This window comes from Pogona vitticeps, chromosome 1 (assembly GCF_051106095.1).
Source record: "Pogona vitticeps strain Pit_001003342236 chromosome 1, PviZW2.1, whole genome shotgun sequence".
Taxonomy (NCBI): Eukaryota; Metazoa; Chordata; class Lepidosauria; order Squamata; family Agamidae; genus Pogona; species Pogona vitticeps.
In genome coordinates this window covers 138,357,446-138,377,348 of record NC_135783.1, presented here as the reverse complement: position 1 = coordinate 138,377,348, position 19,903 = coordinate 138,357,446, and the positions used below count along the sequence as shown (strand labels likewise).

At 45.1% G+C, this 19,903-nt stretch overlaps 1 protein-coding gene across 2 annotated transcripts in view; it reads left to right on the top strand.

The window, feature by feature from the left end:
- NBAS (NBAS subunit of NRZ tethering complex) overlaps nucleotides 1–19,903 on the top strand; it is a 234,840-nt gene that overhangs the window by 139,397 nt on the left and 75,540 nt on the right. For both annotated transcript variants that reach the window (XM_073001737.2, XM_078388309.1), the window contains exons 39-40: nucleotides 10,019–10,095; nucleotides 17,369–17,506. In XM_073001737.2, coding sequence (XP_072857838.2) covers nucleotides 10,019–10,095; nucleotides 17,369–17,506 — 215 coding nt within the window. The remainder of the gene's footprint in view (nucleotides 1–10,018; nucleotides 10,096–17,368; nucleotides 17,507–19,903) is intronic.

Here is a 19,903-nt window from a genome sequence, read left to right as displayed (position 1 = left end):
ACTCAGTCCGACTCTGGCGATCGTTCGGACTCGAAATCCTCTAAGCGTAAACGCTCTAAGAAGAAGCGCCGCTCTCATCGACGTCGTAGCAAGCATCGACGTCGATCCTCTTCTTCCTGTTCGGCGGATTCCGACCACCCTAAGCGTCGTAAGCGCCATCGACGTCGACGCGACCGTTCGAGGTCTCCTTCTTCGTCTTCGACATCCGCATCTCGAGACCGGTACCGCAAAAAGATCCGGTACATATACGTGTCTTCTTCTTCAGAGTCGCACCGTCCTCGACGCCGACGCCGGGCTATTCGAGCCAGAGACCAGCCTCCTACGATACCGGTTGCCCCTCCACCGCAACCGGTTCCTTCCACCTCGGCGCCGACCGTGGTCCCAGTTCGACCCCCGACAGCGCAGGTCGGCATCGAGAAACCCCCTCCAAAGAAGAAGAGGGATGTCTTCTCCTCTGATCCAGATGAGGTGTCCACGGAGCAGTCTTCTGACTCCGATCAGGAGCAACCCCCACCCTTGCCACCGCACGATTTACCTCCGGGTGATCTGGTGCTTTCCGATACTGGTGATCCTCACGCCCCTTCTCCATCTGAGGATTTTTCTTCCTACTCTCAGATGATGTCCAGACTTGCCAAGACGCTTAAACTGGACTTGAATCTCCCTTCGCCTCCGGGAGAGGACTTGTTCTTTGGGGACATCAAGAAAGACAGTACCGCTCCCCCCAGTATAGCCTTTGTGCCTGTGGTTATGGAGGCCATTAAGGAGTTCTGGGCTCAGCCTGCGACTACACCTAATGTCCCTCGTCGCACAGAGCACTTCTACAAGATTCATGGGACTGACACTCATTTTCTGCTCAAGCATCCCATTCCAAACTCACTCATTGTTGAAACAAGCTGTTCAAGGCCTTCGGCCAAGGCCCATGTTACTCCAGTTGACAAGGAGGGTAAAAAGCTGGAACTCATCGGCAGGAAAATCTACTCCCTTGTCACCTTGCTACTTCGAGTCATAAATTATCAGACTGTTCTGGGAGCTTATCACAAACAATTATGGCTCAAGCTTTTGCCAGGATTAAAAATGATACCTGAAGACACCCGGCAAGCTTTCCTTAACTCATATGAGGAAGCTCAGACGGTATCCAAGTATGAACGTCTCTCCATCAGACATGCAGCAGAGATCTCTGCCAGAGTTCTCATGTCTGCCATCTCTATCCGTCGCCACGCTTGGCTCCGTTCTGCAGACATAATGGAAGATGTCAAGTCAAAGGTTGAGAGCCTCGCCTTTGACGCTACCGGGCTGTTCAACGAAAAGACCGACTCCCATTTAGAAGACCTTCACAAAGCTAAGAGGACTGCCAAGTCCTACTCTGTTCAGACTCAATCTAGACAGCGACGCCCCCAATGGCGTAAATCTTATGGTCAGTATCAATCTTCTCAACAGTACCGTCCTTACAAACACCTACCTCAGCAACGCTCTGGCCAGTCCTCTTCTTCTGTCCAGGGCTATCAGGGATACCGGCCTCGTCCACCCCATCGCCGCCAACCCTTTAAGCCACCTGGCAGAAAGCAAAAACAGTATCTTTGACTTTCGGCCCCCCAGTTTCACCCGTTCACCACCTGCCACCCGTCTTCATCCGTTTCTTCACAACTGGTCTATCATCACAACCGACGCTTGGGCTCTAAAAATTATTCAACACGGTTACCAGCTGGAATTTATAAGATCTCCTCCGCTCGGTTTCATCAATCATTCTCCATTCGACTCCTCGCTCGAGGAAGAAATATTATCTCTCTTACAAAAAGATGCCATCTCTACAGTACCACCCAGCGACATTCACTGCGGTTTTTACTCCCGCTACTTTGCTGTCTCAAAAAGAGGAGGAGGCATAAGGCCCATTCTCGATCTAAGACTCCTAAACACTTACCTGCGACCCAGACGGTTTCGGATGCTCACCTTAGAGTCCATCATGCACCTCCTGAAGAAGAACAATTGGTTCGTCCTCATAGATCTAAAGGACGCATACTTTCACGTCACTATTCATCCCGACCACCGAAAGTTTCTTCGGTTCATCTTTCAGGGCACAATCTACGAATTTCAGGCCCTGCCATTCGGCCTGTCCACAGCTCCCCGGACCTTCACCAAGGTCATGGCCCCAGTGGCAGCTTACCTTCGTCTCAGGGGCATCCACGTTTACCCTTACCTGGACGATTGGCTCGTGGTCTCCACCTCACGAAGCCGATCTCTGAAAGACACAAAATTTATCCTGTATCTTCTTCACAACCTCGGTCTCACTGTCAACGAGCAGAAGTCTCAGCTCATTCCCTCCAAAACAGTTCAATACATAGGGGTCTGTTTGGACGCCATAAAGGGTCGAGTTTTTCTCCCTCCAGAGAGGATACGCAAGATTCAACGAGCCATCAGAAAGTTTCTTCCCCGTGCCCGGGTGACAGCCCATCACGCCCAACACCTTCTCGGCCTGATGTCTTCTACAACACCGGCGCTAGCTCACGCTCGCCTCAAGCTCCGGTCGCTCCAATCATGGTTCCTCACCCTTTTCGACCCTATGATGGACAGCCAGAGGAAGCGTCTTCGCGTCACCCCGGAGCTCACCAGACAGCTCCAGTGGTGGATGTACACACCCCACCTCACGGTTGGCCGGCCCTTTCGTCCACTCCGTCTCACCGTTCAGGTCACAACAGACGCCAGTCCCTCCGGCTGGGGGGCGCACTGCGGTCATCACACCATTCATGCCCTCTGGACGCCGCAGGAAGCCATGTTCCACATCAATCACCTGGAGCTGCTTGCAGTCATCAAGGCCTTCAGGTCCTTCCTTCCTCTGCTACACGGCCGCGGAGTTCAGCTGGTGACGGACAACACTACCACAATGCACTATGTCAACAAGCAGGGTGGAACCCGCTCTCACTCTCTACTGTATCTCTCCATCCTCCTTTGGGAGTGGTGTTACCGTCATCACATCTACCCGGTCGCCATCCATGTGGCCACAGAGGACAACACAGTTGCGGACACTCTGAGCAGGCTTCAACATCAGACACACGAATGGGAGTTGAACCCTCTGGTCTTCCAGGACCTTTGCCGCCAATGGGGGACCCCGGTGCTGGACTTGTTCGCATCCCCTCACAACGCGAAATGCTCCCGGTACGCGTCCCGGGCAGGTCTCGGTCTCCACTCGCTCGGCGACGCATTCATGATCCCATGGAACCAGGGTCTCTTGTACATATTCCCACCGATTCCGTTGATACAGAGGTCCTTGATCAAACTCCAACGTTCCATGACTCCGGCCATTTTCATTGCACCCTTTTGGCCTCGCCAGGTGTGGTTCCCCACGCTAGTCAGCATCGCTGTGGACTCCATGACCCTTCCGTTGTGGCCGGACCTGCTGACCCAGGAAGCAGGCAAAGTCCTTCACCCCGACATCGACGCGCTCCATCTGACGGCGTGGAGGATCGTCCCGAAATCCAAGAGGTCTTGACCAACGCGTCAAGCCCTCCACGTCTCGCTTGTATGCCTACAAGTGGAAAAGTTTTTTGAAATTTACCCAGCAGAGAGATCTCGTCTCCTCCCCTGTATCTCTTTCTACGCTTCTACAGTATCTCCGCTACCTGTTTGATTTCCACCTGTCTATCTCTACTATCAAAGTGTACCTTGCTGCGGTTGTTTTCTTCCAACCTAGAGCTTCTCCCTCTTCTCGCCTTTTCTCCCATCCTACCGTCAGGATGTTTTTGAGAGGTCTCTCTAACCTCCGACCTCCCGTTCGTCCTCCACTTCCACAGTGGTCCCTTCACTTGGTTCTGCATGCCCTATCCAGACCCCCATTTGAACCCATGGCCACCTGTGACCTCAAGCTGCTTTCTCTGAAAACGCTGTTCCTCGTGGCTATCACCTCTGCTCGTCGAGCTAGCGAGTTGGCAGCTCTCCGTCATGATCAACCCTTTCTTCAATTCTTTAAGGACAAGGTCATGCTTTACCTGGACGTGTCTTTTCTTCCCAAGGTGGTCTCCGACTTCCACGTCAATCAACCACTTATTCTGCCAACTTTATTTCCGTCTCCGACTACTGATGTCGAACGCATGCTACACATGCTCGATGTTCGACGGTCCTTAGCTTTTTATGTATCCAGGACCAAGGACTTTCGCCTGGCCAACAGACTCTTTCTTTGTTACTTCGGCCCAAAGAAGGGCTGCCCGGCTTCGCCGTCCACGCTCTCTCGGTGGCTCGTATCTACCATCGCCCTTGCCTACGAGCTCAACCACAGAGACCCTCCAGAGGGACTTAAAGCCCATTCCACTAGGGCTGTAGCCTCATCGACTGCCTTACTCCGTGGCGTTGACCTGCCCGACATCTGCCGGTCCGCTACCTGGTCCAATGCCTCTACCTTCATAACCCACTACAGATTGGACGTGAGGGCAAGAGAGGAAACCAGATTCGGGAGGGCAGTGCTAGCATCGGCTCTTCAGTGACAGCCCACCATCCGGTTAGTAAGCGTGCTAATCACCCTTTGTGTGCATTCACAGAAGACCACGATGAAGAAAGAAAGGTTACTTACCTGTAACGATGGTTCTTCAAGTGGTCATTCTGTGAATTCACACAATCCCGCCCGGCCTCCCCTCTGTCTGTCTGTCACTGGCATCTCTATGACTCGAGGGCCTATGGCGGACAAATGGAACTGAGGGACGGTTAGGCTGGGCGTGCGCAGTAGGGGTAGTCCTAAACATTGTTACTTTTCTCTTGCAGCTAGAAAACGTTCCGAGAGGCCCAACGCTGGCGCTGGTATTAACCCTTTGTGTGAATTCACAGAATGACCACTTGAAGAACCATCGTTACAGGTAAGTAACCTTTCTTTTTGCCAGCCTTCATCCAGTCCATTTCTGACAACAGGCACAGAACGGCTTCCTTGGGTTCAAAGGGTTCCTGGGAATCATAGGTCTCTCCCTGAAGCACACCAACCCAGAGCAATGGCAGCCTGGTTGTAATGCCAAGGTTGTCACATTGGCAAGCTCAGTGAGAGAGAGGGCTACAAAGGGTTTCCTTCTTATTGTTGTGTGTAGGAGTTTGTAAATCTATTTATTGGGGTAAAGTAAAGCACCTAACTTAGATAATAAGCCCCTGCTAGCCCCTTCTCATAAAACGGATACCCTGCTAGTTGACTTAATGAAACAGTTAAAATGTATAGCAAAATATATGCAGTTGAAATAACCAATTCCCTGGACTCAAAAGAAGTCACAACAACTTATTGTGGCAAATACTTGCTGAAAGAGCACAGCTGTCTAGACAGTTCCACCTGAGTTTAATGACAGGCTTGAAGATTACTGAGCAAACGGCTTTCCTTATTACATCCTCATCAGTAGGTCATCACAGAAACAAGAACAGTACAGTGGTGCCTCGCATAACGAGCGCACCGTTTAACGACGAATCCGCATAGCAATCTATTTTTTGGGATCGCTAATGCAATCTCATTGCGATGTTCTGAATGGGCAAACATCGCATTGCAATGATCGGTAAGCGTTTTGCTTACCGATCTTCGCATTGCGATGTTTTCAGAACAGCTGATCAGCGGTGCCCAAAATGGTCGCTGCAAGCATTTTCACGCGCTGCCCTCGCTTACCGAGGCGGCGAAATGGCGGCGCTATGGAGGATCTTCGCTGAACGGTGAGTTTGGGCCCCATAGGAATGCATTAAACGAAGTTTAATGCATTCCTATGGGGTTTTTAGTTCTGTTTAGCAATGTTTTCGGATAGCGACGATTAATCCAGAACGGATTAACGTCGCTATGCGGGGCACCACTGTATTTCCTATCTTAAGGATTTTTTTTTAAAAAAAGACTTTGTAGAGAAGCAGAAGTGAGAAATTAATTTCTGAAAGAATGGGGAAAAGTTTTGATATCTCTGCTGACTCCACCTGAAATCTATTTATCTCTCCCCTGCATTGGATGGGGATACAAAATCAATAATATGGGCTGGTCTTCCCCTCTGAGCATAGGTCTAAGAGGTAAATTGTTTTTGATAATGATTTCCCACAGCATAGTCTACCTCCCATGGATGTGTACTTGTTAAATACGTGTTAAGTAATTACTTGGAAAATCTTGAATTTTGAGTTTTAAACATTTGAGTTTTAGTATATACAGGCTTTTTCTGTGACCTTACATTGCATTCCTGAAGAAGGTCAACATCATTTTACTTGAAGTGAGTGTCCTAGTTTTCATTCAACTTTGCTATAATCGTGAAGAATGTATTGAGTTTTTTGGTTTTGTTTTAAGTTTTTCTTAATATCACTGGAGTGTGTATTATTTTCAGATAATGTCAGTGATGTGCTACAAGTGATATTGTTCAGGTATTCTCAGACGCCAATCTTCAACACCCTCAGGAATAAACGTATGGTGGGACATACCTCTGAATAAATATGTATAAGATTACACTGCTCATTGCGAACATGTAGTTTTTAATTAGTTTTGCATTCCCAAATCGTCCTTAACTCTAAACTTCACTAAATTTGGGTCCCAGATGTGTTTGAGTTGAAATGTCAACATGTATTCACTGCATTGACAATTTATAAATATGTTTGCCAGTTTAATAACTTCAATTTACCTTCAGTAAACACAAAGGTGATAACAGGAGTTATTTTCTTATCACTGTTTTGGTAGTTAATATTGGGAAATTAAATCATATGAAAACAGGATTCTATGCACCACTGAACAGTTCTCTCTCTCTCTCTCTTTCTCTCTCTCTCTCTTTAAATTTTACTTTTCTGCACTGTTCTAGATGTGGGTACTTCCTGCCTCGTCAAAAACTCTACACATACTTTATATATCCCATTACCATTGAAATTTACCACTGCCCTGCAAGTCACTGAATTCCCTTTGATATCAATTTTCTGCTGAGTCAGCTTGAACCTAGGTCTGTAGAGCCCTCACTTGGACAGTGCCATGTATTATGGGTACTTATCACAGAACCTTTTGAGAGGGGCAAGCTGCACAGTCCCAGAGCACCTCCCAAATAAGGGACTGGTGAAAAAACAAGTTCTGAGTATTTTATACAGTGTATCCGTGAAGGCTTTCACGGCCGGGATCTGATGGTTGTTGTGGGTTTTTCGGGCTCTTTGGCCGTGTTCTGAAGGTTGTTCTTCCTAACGTTTCGCCAGTCTCTGTGGCCGGCATCTTCAGAGGACAGCACTTTGTGCTCTGGTGTAGTTGGCTCTGTGCTCAGAGTGCTGTCTTCTGAAGATGCCGGCCACAGAGACTGGCGAAACGTTAGGAAGAACAACCTTCAGAACACAGCCAAAGAGCCCAAAAAACCCACAACAACCATTTTATACAGTACTTAGGAAACCCTGGCCACAAGTCAGAATTGACTTGACAGAACATCACTGTCATCGTTATCATAATCATCACCACCACAACCATCACTACTATTACATTGTTATCCAGTGAGTGGTACCTCTGAGCCATGTAAGGGTCCAGAGCTTGATTCCAAACTAAACCCTTGTGTGTCTATGAGGATTCTCAGTCATCTAAGTGAAGTTACTTGGAAGTTGAATTATGGCAACTGGAGTTCTTTATTATTAGGTTGAAATGTTTCGCTACTCGTCCAAGTAGATTCTTTAGTGTGAGGAGAATTGGGAGGAGTTGGTCTCCTACCAACTCTCCTCAGACTGAAGAACCTACTTGGATGAGCTGAGAAATGTCTCAACCTAATAAGAAAGAATTCCAGTTGCTATGACTTAACTTCCAGACAAACCCTTGTGTGGTTCTACTGTAGACAGGCATTCTGTGGCTTGAAGTATTCCCACATAATGTTCTGTTTTTACTTTTATTTTGGGAAAAGGTAAGGATGATGGAACTGTATAGTTGAGCCAAGTGAACACTGGAATCTCTTCTGTTCTGAAGAACATACGTAGATTCATCATGCTCAGTATTTTCTAGTAGTGGATCTCCAGGGTTTCAAGCACTTCTACCTGGAAATCTTGGATTAAATGTAGGACCTTCTAGTTGCATAGCTTCTGCCACAGAGCTGAGGCTTTTCCCCAAAGGCAACTAACTGACATTGCATGTTAGAAGGATAAAAGACGTTCTCCTCCATTTAGTAATGGGAGCCTTTCTGGCACATAGTTTCTGCCAAGACATCAGAGTTCCCAGCGTTTGCTTCAAAACCAGAGATGAAATCCTGCAAGAAGTGCTTTCACTGAATGGGAGGGAGAGGGGTGGAAAGGGATACAGTAGCAGTACATGTGACTACTAACTGTGTCTTTAACTCTGGCCACTTCGCATTAAAAAAACCCATAGCAAATGTTTGCTAGTGTCTTTTCTACAGCCTTTTGGCTCTGTGTCCTTTAACTGGCCATAGGAAGGGGCCAAAGTTCAGTGTAGGAGGCCCCATGTTCAAACGCCGGCATCTTGAGATAAGCCTAGAAAGGGGCTCTGCTGGAAACCCTGGAATACTGTTGACAACCAGTGTAGAGCTGAAAGATGGGCAATCTGTGGTCTATGGCTGCATGTTTTCTTGGCACTAGGACCTTCCCCAACACCCCCCTTTTTTTCAGTCAAAGAAAAGAAAAGCGTTCATACTACTAAAAGCCACTAGAAGCAACAGTTCTCATTTAAGACATGGTACAGCTCCACTGCAGAAGCCTGTGCTGCAGGGTCAGAAGACCAAGCAGTCATAAGATCGAATCCACGCTACAGAGTGAGCTCCCGTCGCTTGTCCCAGCTCCCGCCAACCTAGCGGTTCGAAAGCATGCAAATGCAAGTAGATAAATAGGGACCACCTCGGTGGGAAGGTAACAGCGTTCCGTGTCTAAGTCGCACTGGCCATGTGACCATGGAAGATTGTCTTCGGACAAAAACACTGGCTCTATGGCTTGGAAACGGGGATGAGCACCGCCCCCTAGAGTCGAACACGACTGGACAAAAAATTGTCAAGGGGAACCTTTACCTTTTTACAGCCCCACCATGGGCCTCATTCCTGGAAAAAAACAAAGAATAAAATTGGCCATGAAAGAAGAAATGGCTATGCAGACACTTCTGGTTTCAGCCTTTCGGTGATGACGCTTGGGCCCCATTGGTTGCTATAGAATGGTGAGCTAGAGAAACCGATAGTCTGAATCTCCGTGAAGTAGCCCCCTGTGTACAATGTTGCTTAGAAATTGTTGCCAAGCTGACATGATCCTCTCTTCACTTGATGAATACTTAGCATTTCAACCTGCTGGAATATTTTAACAGTATCGTTCTCTAACTTCCATCATAGTGACAGTTTGTAAAATGATGAAATGCTTGCTGCTTTCTCTTTCATGATAAATACCCTGTTTCCCAGAAAATAAGACCTAACCTGAAAAAAAAGCCCCAGTATGATTTTTCAGGATGCTCATAATATAAGCCCTACCCCAAGAATAAGCCCCGGTTAAGTGAAACCCCGCCCTCCACCATTGTGCAGCATTGCGCAGCATCCAGAAGATGACATGACTATAAAATAAGACATCCCCTGAAAATAAGCCCTAATGTGTTTTTGGAGCAAAAATTAATATAAGACCCTGTCTTATTTTCGGGGAAACACGGTACTTTATTAGTAATTGAGTCTTGCGCTTCATAAAAAGCAGGGGATAAGAAATACAGGTGTTTCGGCTGTAAGGAGCGATGTATTTCATGTTCTCCCACTGCCTGTTTTCCTAAATGTTCATAACTTATACTGTTGCTTTGGTTTTACAGCCAGCAGATTTAGATGCCGTAAATCAGCATGAGAGATGTTTCATCCGTTCAGCTTAACAGCTGTCATTGCACTGTTTCCTCTTGTTTTGGTAATGCATAAAACATTCTGGCTGGAAGTTAAGCTAGAGCTCTCTTGCCGTTTAATTAAACATTATCTGGATTTGGCTATACTGATTAGTGCTTAGCTGAAGAAGTGTAGGACAATTAAATCTAGATAAATATGGTCGGTGAGGAAAATGCCGAACTTAGTACATGTGAAGGGCAGAAGGGTCAGTAGCTGAAGTTTTCTTTTCTTTTTCTGTCTTGCAGTCATGTTACAGCTGGCCAGTGAAGCTTTACCAAATGATATGACCTTAGCTCTCGCCTACCTTCTTGCGTTACCACAGGTACATTCACATCTGGGGTCTATGCTTGCGCTTACTTGTCTGTTCCAATGTTTTACATGTTTCTTTGGTTCCAACTGGCTTCCTTACAAACATGAATTCAGTGTGCTCCAGCTCAACAAGAAGCCGATTTTCTGTACAGTTATGTTTGGAAGACACCTCAGGAGGTGTTTTGGAATGGCACTAGTAGGGGAACAAACAATCCTTTCTGTTAAGCATGATTTGCTCAGCCCAGTGAACCATCCCTAGTTTAGTTGGCATGCACACTTAAAAAGGTCAATTGAACATTTAGAGGTGGGAAGGAGGATGTTAAAATGTTCAAAGACATAAAATGTTCTTCCTTGTTTGGCTGAAAGATGTGTGGAAGTTCTATACAAATCCTGGTGATATTCGTATGGACAGTGTTATCTCCTAAAACAGAGCCATCTTTAATTCTTCTGAAATAAACGTTGGTGTTTCCAGACACGGGCATTGCACGTATAGATGAGAGTCAGTCCAAGTGCAGCCCGGGGACACATGCAGACCTTGCAGGTTGTTTCTGCGGCTCCCAGCCCCTCATGTGAATCCTTTAAGAATTAACCTTAAAATCGCCACATCTACCCTGAGAAGCCTTCAGGTAATCTCTTGAGTCCATGAAATTATCCACCCTGGTCCAGATAATCTCTGTAAATCTGTCTAAATCTCCTCAACCAATTAGAAGTGAAGCATGAGCTAGTTCAGGGGTTCTTCTTTGTGGCCTCTGTGAATCACACCTTGGGTGATTCACGCCTGCGCGGAGCCTCATCGGAAGATTCTAGAGCTTCTGCCGTATAAGTACCTTGGCACCAAGCATCCCCTTTCAGTTTCTTTCAACTGCCGCATTGAGACTCATAATTCTGCTTCTGTGAGTAAGAGAGAAGGAGAGCTTATTCTTGATTCCTTCCTGTTATCAATCTTCTAAACTTCTAAACGTCAGAGACCTACTGGAGCTGCTCCAGCTCCGGAGCTTGTTCCTCCTAAAGGAGCTAAACAGTCTAAGCCTATAGACATCCCACCACAACTCACTGAATCAATTTTGGTCGGATCTCCCTCAGATGATGGACAGACTTCCATCTCATCAACCCTGTTCTCAGTCTCCAGAATGGGATAATAGAGTCAACCAACTAACGTCCTCTCCTCCCAGTCCACAACCTTCCATTCCTTCCAGCAATCCTTCGGTTATTCCATCGCCCGAGGATTCCCATCCCGAACGACTCAACACCATTCCATATTCGATGCCCTCAGATCGACTACCAATCCCTAACCAGAACCTTTGACATCAACAATGTTGACATCTCGCTTCATCGCATGTGGTTCAAACCCATGCTCAGCACACACATTGGGTTGTCATTTGCCCCGACCAGTGCTCTGCTCGACAAACTGCACCAACTAGTCGACCAGGTGTTTTACCCAGTTCTATAATACCATCTAGTCAGCCTACCTCTCAACAACCATTGGTTTTGAAGTGGCCACATCACCAAGAGGTGACTATACCTCAACCAGCTTTCCACTCAGTATCAAAAAAACCTCAGACAGTTGAGCAGATTCCATCCACATGTGAGGCTTTTGCAGCCCCAGCCTCTCGATACTTTCCTACTACAATAGATGATGGAAATCACTCTTCACGCTTGGCATCGCCAGTGTCCTTTTATTCTACTGCTATGCCATCACATCAGCAACCTCTATTTCGACATCACAGAGACACAGGCTCTGATATCAATGATCCTTGACATTCATCCTGGTCCATGGACACTCGCTCCATTCCGTTACATCAACACAGTTCCCATCCTCCGGTAAATCCAAATCATTGACCTCAACACTGTTATGGTACCGAGCTCAACACCGAGGTCCATCCCTACCAATCAAGGTCCATCGATGCTCAGCCACCATCTTTCGATGTCGACGATCCTCGACTTTGACAGATGTCCATGGACAAGCCGCCTCCATATTTTCTGACTCATAACTGGCAATGCTATGAAACTCAGTCTCTTGACACTGAAGTTGATTGACAGTCCATCAACTCCAGACATGACCTTGGTGGCTCTGACCATGGATCTTGGCCACAGACTCCATCGGTGTTACTTACCTCTCCAGAGTTGGACATTGTCAATACCGACCCGCCGTCACCAGCAGAGGATTTCCAGACCTATGCCCAACTTATGATTCACATGGCTAAATCCTTTGATCTGCAAGACCACCAACCATCAACAGAACCAGCCAATCATCTATATGATCCGATCTCTAAAAATACAACCACTCTGGTACAAATATTGATTTTGCCATCTCTCCCCACAACCCTGTCCTCTGGAAACACTTACCTGCATGGTAATCCATCACCACAGATTCCTGGGTACTCTCCATCATCAAAAACGGCTACCGCACCCACTTCTTCAAACTTCCTCTGACAACACACATTGTTACTCCTCTGTCACAACCCGTGCAAGAAGAAATAATGAATTTACTTATCAAAGATGCCACAGAACCCGTCTATCAAACAACACCGGGTTTTTCTCTTGCTATTTCACCATCCCCAAGAAAGCCGGGGCCTTTGCCCTATTCTAGATTTAAGATTATTAAACAACTACTGTACCTCGTCACCACAAAATTCTACATGGTTACTCTAGAATCAGTTCTTCCCTTACTTCGAAAAACCAACTGGTTCACTGTTATAGACCCTACATCCCTTCATTTCCAATTTGGATCACAAACATACCAATTCAAAAGACTCCCATTCAGCCTTGCAATAGCTCCAAGAGTGTTCATCAAATGCATGGCACCAGTAACAGCCTACCTCTGACTTCAAAACATTCTCGTCTTTCCATATATCAATGACTGGCTCCTTGTACCACACTCTCATTGCAAAACTTGACGAGATACCCATTTTACCCTCCCCCTTCTTCGCGATCTCGGTCTAACTATTAACGAACAGAAATCAAAATTAAAACCTACAAAGACTATACAGTGGGGTCTCGACTTACGAACTTAATCCGTATTGGAAGGCGGTTCTCAGGTCGAAAAGTTCGTAAGTCAAATCTGCATTTCCCATAGGAATGCATTGAAAACCATTTAATCCGTATCTGCTCTTTTCTGACCATAGAAACTAATGGGAAGCTGCTATTCTGCCTTCTGCCACTAGAGGGGGATATTTTTTCTTTTTTCCTTTTAACCTAAGATGACTTAGATTTTTAAAAAAGGAAAGAAGAGTTCGTAACTCGAATCTAAGTTCGCAAGTTGAGTCCATATATTCCTATGAGAGTGCTTCATAAGTCGAAAAGTTCGTATGTAGAACCGTTCGTAAGTCGAGACCCCGCTGTACATTACATAGGCGCGCTCATAGACTCCACACAAACTCGCACATTCCTCCTTACAGAAGAGAGACAAAACCTCTTCACCTTACTTTGTGGCTTCACTCCTCATACCTTGATACCTGCCTTAATGGTGCAATGAGTCCTAGGCACCATGGCCTCTATGATGTCAGTTGTACAGCATGTGCGTCTCAAAATGAGATCTCTCCAATCCTGGTTTCTGGCCCTATTCAATCCACTAACAGACTCTTCTCACATTTTCCTAAGAGTCACTCCAGAACTGGCCTCTCAACTTCAATGGTGGCATTCCCATACCAACCTTTCTATTGGGCAACCGTTATAACAACCTCGCCCATGAATACAGGTCACTACCGACGCCAGTCACACCAGCTGGAGGGCTCATTGCAAATCCCTTACAGTTCACGCCAAATAGTCTCACAGAGAGAAACTGCTCCACATAAAGGAGTTAGAGCTACTAGCTGTCATAAAGGCCTGCAAGGCTTTCAGAAACCTCCTTGTAGGAAAAATTGTACAGATTCCCACCAACAACACTATGGCGATGTGCTACATCCTAAAACAAGGTGGCACCCACTCCCTAGGTCTCCTCTACCTAGCGGTCGACCTCTGGGGGTGGTGTCTGCAACATCACAACTGTCTCACAGCCTTACACATCCCTGGTCAAGACAATGACCTAGCAAACTCGCTCAGCTGTGCAGATGCTGAAGCACACGAATGGGAACTAGATCAATCAGTATTTTGCCAACTATGCCAGAAATGGGGCACACTGAGTCTCGATCTCTTTGCCTCCCAAGCGGATCAGAAATGCCAACTGTATTGCTCCCAAGCAGGAATAGGAAAATATTCCCAGGGAGACATGTTTATCGGCTGTTGGCCCAAGACTCTGACTTACCTTTTTCTGCTGTTCCCTCTCCTCCACAAAGTTGTCATCTGTCTAAAACAAGACAAAACCAAATGCCATTGTTATAGCCCCTTGGTGGCTAAGTCAGACTTGGTTCCCAGTTCTCCGCAGTCTCTCATCAGACATCCACCATCTCCCCCGCCTGCCACACCTTCTCACACAGAACAACTCCCAAGTCCTACACCAGTACTTACCTGTTCTGCATCTGGCAGCGTGGAGGATTCTCCCTCATTAATGAATGTTCTTCATCATGCCAAAAAACCATCCACAAGGAAAGCCTACCTGTACAAATGGAAGAAATTTCAATCCTTTACCAAATCTTCCTCCTCCTCATCCTCCATCAATCCATCACTTTCCACTTTTCTCCGATTCCTCCTACATCTTAAATCCAAGGGCCTCTCCATCTCATCCTTGAGAGTCTACCTTTCCGCAGTAATATCATACCAACTTCCCAATTCTCCAGCAGCAGACTTCTTCAAATATCCAACAAAAAAATGTTTTCTGAAAGGTCTCTCTCACATCTGCCCCGATACTCAACCTCCCTCTACACAATGGTCACTAACTCTTGTTTTGAAACAGCTTACCAAAGCTGCTTTTGAGCCATTAGCTACAACTGACTTAAGACTCCTCACCTTTAAAACAGCTTTTCTCGTAGCCATCACTTCAGCTCAACGAGCCAGTGAATTGGCAGCTTTATGCTATGATTACCCTTATCTACAAATTTTCCCCAATAAGGTCAAATTATTCATGGACATTTCCTTCCCCCCAAAATTGTCTCTCAGTTTAATCTTTCCCAGCTTATTGGCCTTCCTTCATTTTTTCCGCTGCCTTCTTCAAACCAAGAAAAAAAATACTTCATACATTGGATGTCAGAAGAGCTCTTGCTTTTTATCTCCAACATACCCAACCTTTCAGATAGTCATCTTGTCTCTTCATAAACCACCAGCTACCTACAAAAGGCCACCAGGTGACTTCCCAATCTATCTCCAGATGGGTCGCCTCTACCATTGATTTGACTTATCAACTTGCTGGACAACCAGACCCTAGAGTGGTTCACCCTCACTCCACCAAGGCAGTGGCAGCCTCTACAGCCTTTCTGCATGGCATACCTCTTCCAGGCGTCTGCGCCTCTGCCACTTGGGCACAGCCGTCCACGTTTATCCGTCATTATAGACTCGACCTCCGGCAGAAGTCTGATGCGGCCTTTGGATGTGCTGTTCTAGCCTCTACCTTGGCGTGACACCCTGCCTCTGGGTAAGACCGCTTCTTAGTCACCCAGGGTGTGATTCACAGAAGCCATGAAGAAGAACAACAGGTTACCCACCTGTAATTGTAGTTCTTCAAGTGCATCTCTATGATTTACACATCCCGCCCATCCTCCCCTCTGTCACGCCATTGTTTGCTTACTATTAAGTGGCATTTGACACAACTGAAAGGGGACGCTGGGCACCAAGGTACTTATATGGGTGAGGAGGGGCATATTCTAATGTGTTCATTGCTGCCACAGAAGCTCTAGAATCTTCCAATGAGGTCGGGACAAGTACAAATCACCCAAGGTGTGAATCACAGAGGTCCACTTGAAGAACTACATTTACAGGTGGGTAACCTGTCATTCCCAACCTTGAATGCCCAGATGTTCCTGGATTAAAACCCCCAGAAGCCTTTACCACTAGCTGTGCTGCCCAGGATTTCTGGGAGTTGTAGTCCAAGAACATTTGGAATCCAAGTTTGAGAACCATTGATCTAGTTAATCTTTCCAAAAAGTCAAAGCAGGGAAACTGAATAAATTTATAAGAAATTCATTGCATGGGAGTCAAAAAATGATAAATATGGGCATTATCTCATATCGAATTAGGTTAATTGTTTATTTTTAGTTCATCTAAGAGCATTCCTATGCCACATTTCATTTTAAAATCCCACAGTTTCCAACAACAAACGCAATACAGCTTGTAATAAGATCTTCAGAGGAAGCCCTTTTCTTAGTGCTGTTGCCATCAGAGGTGTGTTTGGTGGGGACATAAGAGAAGGCTGCTTCCTCTGTGGATGCTTCCAGGTTGTGGAATGCTGTGTGGAAAAGCTGTCTACCCACAGAGCTACCTGCTCGATATTAGTCTTCCTTTCATTTGTTCACACCTCTGAATCTAATGTAGACATGCATCTGTTAATTCATGAAGCAGAAATGTATTGAATAAATATTGGGTACAGCTCCGCCCTGCTTGTTTGGGCCATTCCACCTGTCATCTGTGAACAGCTGCTAATGTAAGTGGCACCACAAACTCTCCTATATGAAATAAATGTCTGGAGCTAAGGAGGATCGTCCTTACTGGTGGGAAATCATGGAGGGATTTAGAATGGGACTGAATAGCCTATTTTTATTGAAGAACTCTACGTCATGCCACTTGTTCTTCTCTCTGTCTCATTCAAGATAAATGAGTCATGTGGATACAGGGTAGAATGGCAGACCTGAATATAAGGTCACCTGATCTGAAATCTCCAGAGCTGACCGAGTGACCACGGAATGCAGGCTTCCTGCATCGAATGGATGTGAGGGCCACCATCCAGGTTCAGAGCTGTGCATCTTCTGGGAACTTACAGCTTTCCTGCAGAAAGATGGTTGTGTTCCCCTGTGTGCCTCCAGAATGAGACATGCAAAGGAAGACGTTGTTTACATCCCAGGCATAATCCAGATGACACATGTGGTTCTTCTTTTAACGTGCTTGTCACTTGAGGGAGCGCTCTTTCTAGATAATGGATTTCTGTCATTTGTACTTTGGCCCTGAGCGTAAAACACGAAGAAACTATAAGTGCCAGAAACAAGAATATAAGTAAAATAATTTGTTTTCTAAATGGATGGATTTAAAAACTCTTCATAGCATAGCTACCTTCCCTTTAAGCAAAATATATATTCTTTGGCACCACTATTTCTATATCATCCTTCAAGAGCAGCCTCTAAGCTAAGAAGATGACATGCAACCTATTGTGATGTTGTTTTAGTGAACTTAATTCTCTTTCCTTCTCTCCTATGTCTTCCTAGGTGGTTGATGCCAACAAGTGCTTCGAAAAACAGGCTCCTTCTGCTTTATCTCTCCAGCTGGCAAGTTATTACTATAGCCTGCAGATCTATGCTCATTTGGCACCATGTTTCAAGGACGAATGCCACCCTCTCTACAGGGTCAGTTTCACCCCCCCCCATTTAATATATAGTACAAAACTGTGCTATTAGTCCAGCAGTTACTGCATATTAAGATTAATTCAGGAATAGGTTTATTCCAATGTATGTCACTGTTTTATCTAGTGTTCTATAAAAGAGAAAATAGCTGAACACAATGTTTGCCAAAATAGATAAGGTGTTTTAATGTATATTACCTAGCAGTTCGACTTTTTAAAAAGCCATTTTCATTTTAAAATGGTGATCAGGAGTTTTATTTTATTTTGCTACATGGTATTGAAAATTAACCTCATAATGAGGGAATTAAAGGATAGTCGATAGAAAAACAGTGTTTTAAAGCACTACAGAATCTTGTCAGCTTGATTTCTCTTTCAAGTAAACTGGAAAAACATGAAATCTAGAATTAAGCATGTAAAAGCACAAAGTCAGCAAGCTGGTTTAATGTCATACTTGAATGGGCAATTACATATACCATTATCCAGTTTCCTAAAAATGTATCCTAGAATTGGGGAAAGATTAGAAAAATTATTAAAAAGAAATCAGAATAAAAATGACAAGAAGCAATTTCTTGACATAGAAAGATGAAAAGCATTATGTTCATAAATCCTACAAAAAAAGAATGGATAGAATTATCTCCCTCTAATGTGCACGCGCGCACAGACACACAGAGAGAGAGAGAGAGAGAGAGAGAGGGAGTTGCAAATCTTGGTTCAACAGAGACCTCTGGAAGTATGGTTTGATGAATTGTAATGAAGCTGTTCCGTTATATAATAATAATAATAATAATAATAATAATAATAATAATAATAATAATAATAATAATAATAATAATAATAATTTATTGTCATTGTAAGTATATACACATACAACGAAATTCACAGACACCCAGAGACCAGACACATGGACACACATAACATTCCCCAAACACTCCCCACCCACTAAAAGTCCCCCACTGTTACAAACATCTACACCGTAGGCCAAGTTACACAGTCCAGGATGTTGTGATCCAGGAACTGAGGTAACTTTAAAAGAGGATCAGCCAAATCCATGTCAACAAAGCCTGGCTAACATGTTGCCTCTGGGATCAGAGGCAGGTTACGCTCAAATTTCAGATTACTAAGGAGCTAGATGACCACCGTAAGAAATGGGAAGCTGAAACTAAACAGTTGAAGGTTGGGCAATGTGAGGTTCTTGAGATTTTGCTGCAGTGCAGCTCCCATCACCCCTGCCCCATCTGAAGAGCCACACGTTGTCACCCATGAAGGTCCAAAAGAAGTCTTCTGTGAATTACCTCAGAGGCAGCTTATGGAGTTTAGTACCATTGTATGAATTAGGATCATTCTTGGAGGATCTGTCAGTGAAAGTTAACCAGGATAGGCGCATTGAACATCCCCATTCAGAATTACAGTGGTGCCCCACATAGCAACGTTAATCCATTCCAGGATTAACGTCGCTATCTGGATTCGTCGCTATGCGGGGGGAAAACCCCATAGGAACACATTAAACCCCATAGGGACACGGGGAATCCTATATCCAACCGCCATTTTCGCAGCCCGGTAAGCGAGGGCAGGGTGCGAAAATGCTGCAGGCAGCCATTTTGTTGACCCGGCGGTGATTTTGGAACCACCGATCAGCTGTTCCCAAAACATTGCAATGCGAAGATCGGTAAGCAAAATGCTTAGTGATCATCGTAATGCGATGTCTTGCCTATTAAAACATTGCAATGCGATTGCATTAGCGATTGCAAAAAACGCATCGCTATGCGGATTCGTCAAACGGTGCGCTCGTTAAGCGAGGCACCACTGTATCACTCTTATGAACGTTGGATGGAAACACTGGACGTAGGTTTTTGTTAATGTCTTGGAAATCTGCTTCCAACTTTGCTGGCTACCCTGTGCTGGAAACAAGATATTGGGTTTTTTGACACATCTCGTTATAGTTTCCCTCAGGACTTTTTTTCATGTTTATCATGGAGCTTTACAATGATAATAAGTAAGTGGAGGAAATCTACCCAAACTCTAGAATGGTCCATAGGGATTTTTTTGTTGTTCAAACTCAAAGCATATCTAATATATTGAACTTCTCTTCACTTCACATATTTCTGCCACAGATAAATTGTTCATTTGCTTTCTCCCAGAATTTTTAAGTGTGTTTTTTCTTCTCCTGATCTGTTCTCTAAGAAATGAATTCTTTGGTTTGATTAAGAAGGGGAATTTTGCGGAGTTATTATTTTAGACACATAATTTATGGACTGTGACAGAAACCAAAAATAAGTGGGTTATTCTACAAGTATGCTTTAGAATTTTTCAGGTTATTTATTATTTTACCTTTTTATTAGATTTATCTGGCTCTCAGGACTAATATGTTTCAGAAAAACAATGCCACAAAACAGCTGAATGA